This window comes from Hibiscus syriacus, unplaced genomic scaffold, assembly GCF_006381635.1.
Source record: "Hibiscus syriacus cultivar Baekdansim isolate YM2019G1 unplaced genomic scaffold, ASM638163v2 tig00113279_pilon, whole genome shotgun sequence".
NCBI classification, from domain to species: Eukaryota; Viridiplantae; Streptophyta; class Magnoliopsida; order Malvales; family Malvaceae; genus Hibiscus; species Hibiscus syriacus.
In genome coordinates this window covers 126,353-138,443 of record NW_024063450.1, presented here as the reverse complement: position 1 = coordinate 138,443, position 12,091 = coordinate 126,353, and the positions used below count along the sequence as shown (strand labels likewise).

General features: G+C 35.4%; 2 protein-coding genes across 2 annotated transcripts; one reads left to right on the top strand and one right to left on the bottom strand.

The window, feature by feature from the left end:
- Positions 1–1,830: 1,830 nt before the first annotated feature.
- Positions 1,831–5,769, top strand: LOC120186123. The gene is made up of 8 exons (XM_039190148.1): positions 1,831–2,407; positions 3,154–3,563; positions 3,716–3,965; positions 4,066–4,228; positions 4,332–4,434; positions 4,554–4,682; positions 5,004–5,219; positions 5,303–5,769. The coding sequence occupies exons 1-8, from the start codon at positions 2,176–2,178 to the stop codon at positions 5,579–5,581; spliced, it is 1,782 nt and encodes a 593-aa protein (XP_039046079.1). The 5' UTR covers positions 1,831–2,175; the 3' UTR covers positions 5,582–5,769.
- Positions 5,770–5,900: 131 nt separating this feature from the next.
- On the bottom strand, positions 5,901–10,678 carry LOC120186122. Its single transcript, XM_039190147.1, has 3 exons — positions 10,353–10,678; positions 8,109–9,761; positions 5,901–6,617 (listed from the first exon to the last, which is right to left on the bottom strand). The coding sequence occupies exons 2-3, from the start codon at positions 9,696–9,698 to the stop codon at positions 6,234–6,236; spliced, it is 1,974 nt and encodes a 657-aa protein (XP_039046078.1). The 5' UTR covers positions 9,699–9,761; positions 10,353–10,678; the 3' UTR covers positions 5,901–6,233.
- Between the last annotated feature and the right edge of the window lie 1,413 nt (positions 10,679–12,091).

Here is a 12,091-nt window from a genome sequence, read left to right as displayed (position 1 = left end):
CATGAGATTGATGTGGTATTTTGTAGCTTTCCATTGTAAATGAGCTGTGATGATGTTGATAATAATGTAACAAGTAACCCATTGTGCTGTGTGTGGCCCACCCTCACCATAAACCTGGCAACCGGTCCGGTTTTGTTTTGTAGAATAAATTAGGATAAAGTATACAAATGGTATCCGATTATAGAATGTTTTGTTGAGTATTCCGACTATTAAAAATTACATAATGGTCTCCTGATTATAGGGACTTACCAGTGGCGGACACGGGGCTTGTCCAGGGTGGGTACGGAGTCCGAATTTCTTTATATTAGTTGTTCATTTTATTGGTGCCTAACTTGAAAATTTATTTGTGCCTACCTAATACGAAAAAAAGTCTATTATTAATATATATGTGTCCACCCTAAAAAATAGTTTTTTGATCGGCTACTTTCTACTTTGTTGAGTCCCTCGACTATTAAAAGTTACAAAATGATCATTTGATTATTCATATGTTTCAAATTCGTCATTTTCCATTAAAAAAATGGCGATCGACTAAGCCGAATGTTAACTTATTGAATGTGTTACGATAAAATCTGATCTCAGAATCGTTTGAGTTGTATTTTGTGGATTGACTCTTTGTTTATATTATGTTGAATAATGAGATGACCATTTTATAATTTTTGATAGTCGGGAGACTCAATAAAAAAACCTATAATCGAAAGATCATTTTTTAACTTCTAATAGTCGAAGACTCGATAAAATAACGTCCTATAATAAGAGACCATTTGTATACTTTAACCAATATATAAAAAATTCAATAATTAATAATAAATAAAATAAAAATCTTTGAGCAAAAATAACAAACAAATTTACTTTTGAAGAAATATAAAAACTAAAATTTAAATTTTAAAATAATTAAAGGATATTTAAACCTGCTCCCAAACAACAAGGCCTTATATATTTGTTTTCTTTAATATTAGGGTAAACTACAAGTTTAGTGCCCAAATTATCAATTTCGTTTCATTTTGGTCACTCAACTATTTTTTATTTCAAAACCATACCTAACATTACGTTTTGGTTTCATTTTGATTATCCACTGTTAAAAAATTAACGATGATACTGACATGTCACCATAAAGTAATGTCACTTCATCATTGAATATTTTTATAAAATATCATGTTAGTAATTCTGTTAATTTTTTAATGACGTGTGATCAAAATAAAACTAAAATATAACGTTATTTATTAATTTAAAAAATTAATAATAATAGTTGAGCTACTAAACATATAGTTTAGCCTTAATATTATTTGTTACACCACCACTAGCTCAATATAGAATCACACCTGACATAGATTTGAGTTCTTCAATCACACAAAATCCTAACAAAAAAATAAAACTAAACTGACAGAACTTTAACCTATGAAGATAATCAGAGTATATTATAAGTTTGCGTCAGAGGTATTTCTGGATTTTTGTTCTTTGAGAAACTGACAACATAATGGGTTTTTCAATATTCTTCTTTTGTTAATGTAAAGTTTTTGTTCTTTTCTTCCTGTATTTTGCTTAAAATGTTAATTTTTTATATAAAAAAAATAAAAATTTTGAAATAAAAATGATCACACGCATATTTTTTTTACTACTGTGGGGTGTTTGGTTATGAGGAAAGTGAAAAATTCTTGTGTCATTCGTTTTGTTTTTTAGTAAATCTTTAGTGGCATGTGTCCTTTTTGCATGTTGTTCATTTTTTTTTTGCTTACGGTTATTGAATACTCTTAAATTTCAAGGTTTATCTTTGAAGTTTCCTTTTTTATTTTATTTTGAATATCTCCCTTTCTTCTCCGTTCATCTCTTTCATGGTTTTCTGATAAGCTGCAAGTTTTTTTCTCTTCAAGAAAGTGAATTCCGATGAGAATTTTGAATTCATTTTTGCAGCTGAAAGGAGAAAGATAGCAATGGACCACACAGGCCATGGAGTTATTTAATGAAGAGGTTGAGAATATGAGAGTGACAACTTGGTGAATGTGTTTTGTTCTTCTGCTTTCCTGTTTTCCTTTGATTGGTTGAACGTGAATCTACTTTTTTCTGTTGTTTCATATGAAAACATCAACATGTTTTTCTTAAAACAATCAAACACTTTCATGTGAATTAAAGTTACCACAGTGCCCTTTGTTCTTGTAAGTTCATAGCTAAAACAAGATAATGGAGCCAACAAACCAGAAGTTTTTGGAAAGAGTTGTTTCACATAGAGCTCTGCAGATGGGAAATTCATTTCCATGTCAGATTTGTGTGGTGGGTTTTCTCTGTGGAATTTGCTTGACTTCTTTGTTTTTGGCTGTTCTTACATCTGTTGGTACTTTTGGGTTTACTGGGATTTCGTTTTCATCACTGTCAATGGGGGTTTCTCCATGGAATTCAAGCTCAGAGATTGTCAGTAAGTTAGAATTTACCCCTCACTTCTATTTATCTGTCTGTTATTGGCTTAAAGTTCTTAGTTTTTCCACATGATGTTCATATGAATTCATAGATTTTTCCCAGTGAAATTCAGTCAAAATTTGACAGTTTGATGAACATGATGATCTTATGGTGCTATTGCGGTCATTGCGGGTATCTAGTTGTGAAATAACGGTTTTGGAAGACACTTTTACCATAATATAATGACCGCTATTCCGATAACGGGCCTCTATTTAAATCCCTGCTTGTTGAAGCAAACTAAAAGTTTGGCATTACTTGTTGCACAATTTTGGAATTTACCCCTCAATTCTATTTATATGCTGTGTTAATGGCTTAAAGTTATTAGTTTTCCCAGATGATGATGTGATTGTTCATATGAATTCATAATTTTTTCCCAGTGAAATTCAGTCAAAATTTGACAGTTTGATGAACATGATGGTCCAAGGGTGTTGTTGAAGCAAACTAAAAGTTTGGCATTACTTGTTGCATAATTTTGTTGTTTAGATGACTTTTGACTTTGTAGATAATCATGATTAGTTTCTTTAATCCTATTCACTTGACATACTTTAGCTACAAGCCACCATCTCAACTTTTTTTTTTCTTTTTTGCTATTTTAGATGTTATTCGTATTTTCGGGTTCGGGTTTATATCGGATACTTACACATGTCCAACACTTTTTCGAACATATTCATGTTTGTTTTAACATCGATGTGTATCGAAATGTAGATGTTATTTCGAGTTCGGATTGCAACTTTAAAGTAAAAGAAACCGAGAGATGGGTTGATTTAAAGCAAAGGGAACCAGAGAGAAATGATGATGGTGAGAGAGTTTCTTTATTGACTGAAGCATGGGGTGCATTACTAGCTGATAGGCAACCGGAGGAAAATGAGTTCTTGCAACGATTCAGATTCAGTAAATCAAGTTTACCGAGTGCCCCGCATTTGGAGAACTGTAAATTAAGTGCACGATTGAATAAGCGTCTTGACTCACGTTCGGGAGCCGGGAAATTTCCTCCATGGACAACTTGGAAGGGTTCATTAAACATGTATCCTGCAACTGCAACTGCAACTGCAACTGATGGGAATGTAAGACGCCTTACCCATCAGCCAGTCTCGGATGGTGCTCATCCTCCATGGGTATGTTCTTTAGCTACATAATCCGTAGATGCTCGCGGATGTGATCATACTTGTTCGTTCTGTTATCAAGTTTATCGTGATTGCATACCTGACGTTATGGTATGTTTTGGCCTCCTTGTTCATTTCTGAAAATTCGGATATTTTATTTTCAGATTGTGGGATCAGATGAAGAAAACTATCCTCTTACCCGGAAAGTGCAGCGTGACATTTGGATCCATCAGCATCCAATAAACTGCAGTGATCCTAACATAAAATTTCTCGTGGCTGACTGGGAAGTATTACCCGGCTTTGGCATCGGGGCTCAGCTTGCCGGTATGGCCGGGCTTCTTGCCATTGCAATTAATGAGAAAAGGGTCCTTGTTACTGGACACTACAATCGAGCCGATCACGATGGTTGTAAAGGTATGAACCGTAACAATTTATTGCTTGATATGCAACACTTTCTGGGAACCGGAAGAATCATCTTAACAACAGCATTGCTCTGGTATGATGTTGATTACAGCATCGCGCAGTAGTTGGTCTTGCTACTTCTTCCTAGAGACATCCCAGGAATGCCGAGACCGTGCATTTGAGCTTATGAAGAACAAAGACGCATGGGAAAAGGGAATCATAAAACGAAAAGACGATTATAAAACGAAGGAAATATGGACAGGGAAGATTCCAAGGTATAATTCAAAGCAGTTGCAATTTGGTTATATGTACTTAGTATAAACATGAACTCGAAAAACATCGGCGTATCTTCTATCAATGATTTCTCTATTTGATCAGGGTATGGGGTGATCCTTGGAGTTATTTGCAGCCTACAACAGATATAAATGGAAGCTTAATCGCCGTTCACCATAAGATGGACCGAAGGTGGTGGAGAGCACAGGTATATCGTGTTATCTCGACTTCGTAACATATTGAATATGAGAATGCGAGTGACAGTCTTCTTTCGTATGAGAAAGCCGTGCTGCGAAGATCAACTGATGATTACTCTGACTTAAACAGGCTGTTCGATATCTAATGAGATTTCAAACAGAGTATACTTGTGGTTTATTGAACATCGCCCAACATGCTGCATTTGGGGAAGAAGCTGCGAAAATGGTTCTTGCAAGTATTGACAGAGAGTGGCCGAAGGTTTGTTCATCTAAGCCTTAGCCTTTTCGGATTTGACTTCGACTTATGTAGTTTACACTGAGTTGAGCATCTTCCCATCTCAACCCTAGTGCTATATGTCTCAGTTCAGACGAAGGTATGGGGGAATGATACTCTGAACCGTGTTGGATACATATCCGTATCTAACACTCATCCTTAGTGTTCGAGTGATGTAATGAAAATATTACTAGAAAGAGCTCAATCATGAGATCCTACTTTGATGAATCATTACTATGCATGCCAAACTAATTCTCGTTTTAAACTGTCCTGGAGACTATTTCTCATTCGAGCTTTGATTGACAGGTGATTACGAACAAGCCGAAATCAGATATTGAAGAATTTGTGTGGTCAAATCACAGACCTTGGGTTCCTCGGCCATTGCTAAGCATGCATGTAAGAATGGGAGACAAGGCATGTGAAATGAAAGTGGTTGAATTCGAACAATATATGGGACTTGCTCACCGTATTCGAATGCGCTTTCCGCATCTCAACAACATTTGGCTTTCCACCGAAATGCAGGTAAGCATTTTCTAACATTTTTACCCTGAGAACAATCAATAAGCTATCTATCTAATATCACAAATGATATAACTAAATCTCAGGAAGTGATCGATAAAACGAAATCATACCCTCATTGGAACTTCTACTACACAAATGTGAAACGCCAAGTCGGGAATGCATCAATGGCTGCATACGAGGCAAGTCTTGGAAGGAAAACCAGCACGAACTATCCTCTTGTTAACTTCTTGATGGCAGTCGAATCAGACTTCTTTATTGGTGCATTGGGATCGACATGGTGCTTTCTCATAGATGGCATGAGGAACACCGGAGGGAAAGTAATGGCCGGGTATTTAAGCGTCAATAAGGATAGGTTCTGGTAGAGAAACCGTGAACCAGAGAATGACTGTAGGCATGTATATATTAGATAAACAATATATAGCCATTAATTTTGTTCATACATGCCATTTTGCAAATAATGTTGTGCCTCTTTGCATGTAAGGAGATCACTGACTACATATGTAGATATAGTTGCAATTAAATTGAACAAATCCCTTGTTCCAGCTTTAAATTAACATCTATTTTGTTGCGACTCTTCAATCGACAGTTACACCTGAATCTGAGTATCCACAACGAGTATCACTCGATGTTTACCTTTACATTACGTGAAAGGTGGGGGCAAAAGAGCAAGAAATTGGCAGGTAAAAGAATAACAACCACAGAAATGAAACTTTGACGACCAAGAACTTAGATACAAAGATGTAATGTTCAATAAAAATTAGAACTGAAACAAAGCTAATAAAGAAACGAGGAGATTTTGGTCCCTCTTCGATTTCACATCACATAACAAAACAACAGAAGGAAAGGCTCTTCTTTAATCAAAGTGATTCCCCTACCCAATCATTCAAGCAAATCAACTGTTCCATTTAGCGATTTGCAAATAGTAAAACTGTCAGATGGGTGTAGGGAGGAGCCTTACCTCCTAAATCTGTCGTAAGATGCCACTGAAATAATAAAATAACCGGGATCGTGTAATTATTCTTCCACCTCCTCATTCACCTGCTGACCTCCATCCCCACCTTTGGCTGTGGCAGGCCTTTTGTGCTTCTTGCTTTTGGCTTTCTTGGCTTTCATGCGACGTTTTTTCTCATTTGCATCAATCCAGGTATAGTCGGATGGTATGTGGAAAGGATCAACCTCGTCCTTATATCTATTACTGTCACTATCACTTGACTGGCCACCACGAGTCCCTCTCATCCACGAAATCCATGATGTTGAACCCTCTGACTCTTTTGACTTAGCATCCTGGAAATGAACTGGGCTGGAAGGAGGGGTTGCGAACTCCTCCATCGACTGAAGCTCCTCAAATTTAGTGAAAGTGACAAGGACTCGAATAGTAGGGACAATAGGAATGGCAACCTAAAAAAGGGAGTGGTGAGGTATCAATGTGAATTCATTCAAAACTTAATAGAAAGCTTTTTAAACATAAATATTTTACAGAACCGACACAACACAAATTGTTAAGAAAGCATGTCACGCTCATCAGACACCACTTTCTACAGTACTTGCACAACAGTTTCCACATATACATTAGAATGAAGATCTTATAAGGGCCAGTTTCAAAGTTAATATTAATACTATAAGTGTTCAAAATAAGTAGACTAGAACCGGCAAAAGAAGCAATAGGGTATTTTTGCAGCCTCACTGAAATGCACATAGCACGTGGTTTACTGTCAAAAAGGTGGCCTCCTAAACTAGAAATACGAAGGTAGAAATGTAAATAATAACCAAAACCATGCTTTGTAAACCCTGAATCATATCTACATATTTTAATGTAGAGTTCAGAGCAGACTCCAGGATATAGAGAACATGAATATTGATCATAAAAGTGCCTTCACCTTCAGAACTTTATAGGTCCAATATAACTTAAACCTCAGAACCTTAAAAATATTCATCCCCACATTTAAGCATAATTTATAGCTTCATGTCATTTTGAAATATTAAATGAAGAAGCCACTCTTAAATCTTAATACCTATATAAGACAAGCCTTCACCTACTGACAACAGCTAGGGTCCAAAAGCATCAGGCACTAATGCATTATGACAGTTGCAGGAATTGCAGATCCAACAGAAAGAAAGATGGTAAAAGATCATATTCCCATCAAATGAATTTTATCTCTCCACCACCTACACACAAAAACCATCTTTGCCTTATAATAAAAGACACAAATACCAACAACACAGGTTCAGGTGAGCAATTGCCAAGCCGTCCTAAGATTTTCAACCAGAAAAAATTATAGTAAACCATTAATAATATAAGAATGACTTCTGATACACATGTACTGATGTACATAAGAATGCAATTCTCGAATAACAATGAGTTCGCAATCTATTGCACAACCGGACCTCAATTCAATGGTTAACACAAAGTAACCCCCAACTTCAGCACTTTTTCAAGTTAATTTCCAATCATTATTAAATGTACATGGGTTTTAAGCATCATGGGACCAAGGATACTACTAACAGACTCATTTCCTGTGTTTTGATGTGAAAAAAATGAGGTGATTATATCACAGGAGACGAGTAAAATATGGGCAGCAAAGTGTTCTTCGTAACAATTTAAGAATTTTTGTCTAACCTAGTACATTTTTTTCCTGCCTAAACATATTAATTGCTCTTTATTTTCAGACATTACTACCACTCTTAGTCAATTGTGAAGCATGAATTCTACTTCAGTATCTTTTATCATAACTTCCTCTGTTCCAACCACAAAAACAACAAATTAAATAGAAAATTTCACAGACACAAAAATAAAATATGATTTATGCATACAATATAAACCTAAACTGATTTTTTTACCATAAAATCAGATAAATGTTCGCGTTGTTGGCTTTATATAGCTTAAATTACCTTGACAGGAAATGTGCCCAAAGGCAGCTTAGTTGTCAAAAGCTCCCTTAATCTCCTTATAGCCTTGACCTTGTTGGCTAATATGTCAAGTAAGGGCAGGAGTTCCTCTGTCTTTAACGGGAAATCTGGTGTTAACCACAAAACAGGTCTCAAACCCTTTTTGTACTCACTCTCAAGTTTAGCATCACTATTACCCCCTTTCTTCTTCTTCTTCTTACTGCTGCTTTTATCTTTACCCTTCATGCCATCCGCAGCATCTTCCTTTGCAAATTCGGATGATGATCTACGACTATCAGCTTGTCTTAGATTGCTACCTTCAGGAGCCGATTTTGAGAGCTTCCCAATCTTTGAATCATCAGGATCATCAGTATTCTTTGAGCCTTTCTTGTTCCAGCCAAACCAGCTCTTCTTTTCCTTAGCACCACCATTTGATTCACAATTTTCATAGGAACCTCCTGATCCATTTTCTTGGCAGTCAACAACTCCATGCTCGTCATCATCAAAACCATCTGAATTTCCAATATGAAGTGCTGAATTCAGCTGCATCCTTTCCTCGGCTGTCAATACATCATCATACTCGTCATTTTCACCACCATTTGCCATCCTTTCTTCCTCATCCACAGAAAAAAGCTCTTCATCAGTCATTGCACCAGGAACCCTCCTTGACTTCACACTGACTGTCACATGAAGCATATCATAAATTTTAGCCTTCCAGTTTCCAATCATCTCACTTCTCTCTTGTCGCCTCCAGTTCAAATGAGGAACAAGTTCAGCCTGAGTGACATCAATACCAGGCCTATACATATTAGTTTGAGACATCAATTGCACTTCATGAGCAACTTCTGATTCGGTGGGCTGTGTACCAGCCCCCTCCAGGGCATTTGTAACTTCTTTTTCCTTATGAGAAAGAACAATCAAAGAACCTGGAGGAAGCGAAAGATTCCCATCCTCAGAAGTATAGCCTTCCCCTAGAAAGAGGAATGTTTGGTCCGATCTTTGAATACGGAACCCATCAAATCCAGCAAGTGTCATATCAGCACGGAGATTCGAACCCCGCTTCCAAATGCGATAGGTGTCTGATGGTGCAATGCGTCCAATAAATGGAATGACTGAACTTTCAAAATGAAAAGACATCTCCATGTAAAAGTCACGGATACGAGCTGCCGAGGCAACAATCCTGGGAAGCCTCCGGCACCATTTTGCCCAGGCAAGTGGCTGGTAGTGTCGAGCAATGATCATAGCAATGGCCTCTTCCCTTGTGCAAACAGCTTCTTGCAAAGCACTCCAACCCTGCTCATTCTGAAGACTCCAATCTGCTCCAGCTACCATCAAAATCTCCGCTGAGATTGGATCTCTCAATCGCACTGCTAAATGCAGCGGAGTTTCCCTACCTGGGACATCACGACGATCTATGACAGCCGAGACAGCATCAGCCCGCTCCTCAGCCTCAAGGGATTGAGCTTCAGTATTAACCTCACCAGCCTTGGCAAGCCTAGGGAGTGACGAGATAATGCGCCTAAGCCCAGCATAGTCACGGCGGGCAACAGCTAAATGGGCAGGACTATGGGCATACTTGGAAAGATCCTCCATTGTACTCGACTTACTCTTTAGATTTATATTACTAGGCTATCTTTTCCTCCATCTCCAATAACCCTATCATTGAAAACATAATAAGTAACAAAAATCCAATCCCATCTTGATCTCAATTTCTCCAAAACACTATATTTTATGATAAACCATTCAAAATTTCCGAAGGTTCCATAACTACAAATTAGGGGTATAAAGCTTTGCTATTCAACTTCAATACTAACATAAGTTAAAAGAACAATTGGCAATGCGGTAACCTCTTTACATTAGCTCAAATGACGTCGTTTTTTTTATCCTCAGTTCAGTTTACAGAGAAGTTAAAGCTTCCACTGAGTTCAAATCTGTAAATGCGATCCCGAAAACAATAAATAGAAAATAAAAAAAAGAGCATCAATAAGTAAAATTTCCATATCAGCACAAAAAATGTTTGCTTATTTTAACATAAAAAATCATTAAATTACGGAAAAAAGGAAAAATAAAACCAAACATAGATGTTTTCACTTTCCACTAGTTTACACTAAATTAAACTTCTCATGTTTTTAAATAACCACCAAAAATATTCATTTATGTTCCTTCTACCGTTCAATCTCGCTCATTTTCTAGGCAACCAAACAAGAAACAAAAACAAACAAAATTTTAAAATCAGAAACGCCAAACCTGTGGAAGCAGGTCAGCATCCAAATAATATCCGAAACCGGACCGGATCGATTAGGTTTTCCTTTCCTTTCCAATTCAGCTTCGTATAAGTTCAACTTCACAGAGGGAAAGAGAGAAGGTTTAATCGAACGGTAAACGTCAATTTGAACATATACGTTCCGACGGTTCACGATCTGAATCTTTGAACCAAAGACTCTCCCGCACACCACGAGTCGACTCAGTCCTGTACCAAGTTAGTTGCTTAACTCAGATCTATATCTGGAAAATTTCTCGCTCTAAAAAAATTGAATGAATCTATTATGATTTTATCTCTAATATCTATCCATTTTCTTTCTGTATATTTTCAGGTCACGTCCCTTTACTTTTTCACTTTTCCTTTTCTCTTGCTGTTTTGGAAACCTAAATGTGCCTCGATTTGGTGTGAAATTACTATTACTGCCATTTCCGGCGGTTATTTTGCCCGGACTAATTCTTAAATTCATTAAAAAAAAGTTCATCAATTTCACATATAATTAAATTTGTTTTATATATATATATATATATATATATATATATATATATATATATATATCTTATGCTAATAAAATGTACTAGTTTTTATTTAAAAAAAATCTAATAGCGCAATGAATATATAATTATAATATATTTTTATAACTATTAACACAATAAATTAATCACTTAAGATTATATATAAGAACTATATAAAGAAAATGTTAAAAATATATCAAAAAATTTGAATAGATATATAGATACAAATAGATCTAATTGCATCGACAAATAAATCATAACATGAGATCAAATTATTGAAAGATGATTGACAATCGCATATCAAGATAGAGCATCGTGAGAAAATTAACTTCGAACGTAAAACATGTATTTAAATCCAATCTGAGAATCCAAAGAAGAGAATATCAAAATGATAATAAATAAACGTTATATTGATCAGTTGTGACGATATTAAATTCAACATTGAGAAAAATAAACGGGAAAATGATCAAATGATCAATAAAGAAGATAAAACTATATCAAAAAATAAAGGATTAAGGGTCACTTTTGCCCTTGTAGTATACTCAATTTATCATTTTCGTCCATATTGTATTTTCGCATCAATTTAACCCTCAAAGTTGTTTAATTGCATCATTCTATACCTTACCCCCTAACTTAAAATCATAAATTAATAACCCTAAACTCTAAACCATAATCCCATAACCTCTAAACCCTAAACCCTAGACCTTAATCTCTAACTTAAAACACTCGATTTAGGGTTTTAAGTGAGGGATAGAGTATAGAATGATACAATTGAGCAACTTCGAGGACTATATTGATGTGAACACGATAGGGGTGAAAATGATAAATTAAGTCTACTACATGGACAAAAATGACCCGTAATCCAAAAATAAAATAATGTGTCATAAAGGCAGAAAAAACGTACTATAGAGATAGAGTTACTTGAAAACTATAAAATAACAAAACAAAAATGCATTATAAAAATAAAAAAAATAAAAAATACATAATCGATATCCAACTTGATGTTATCACTTGTCAAGCAAATAAGACAAAAAAATGTTATATAAATAAAAATCTAATTTTTAAAAAATATAAAAGTTTTATAAAAAATATTTTTTAAAATAATAAAAAATTTAAATATATTTGACAATTTGTGAATTTTAAAAAATATTTTTGGAATTTTTAAGTTCTAAGATCAAAAAGTAATTATAAAATATTTATTTATGATAATG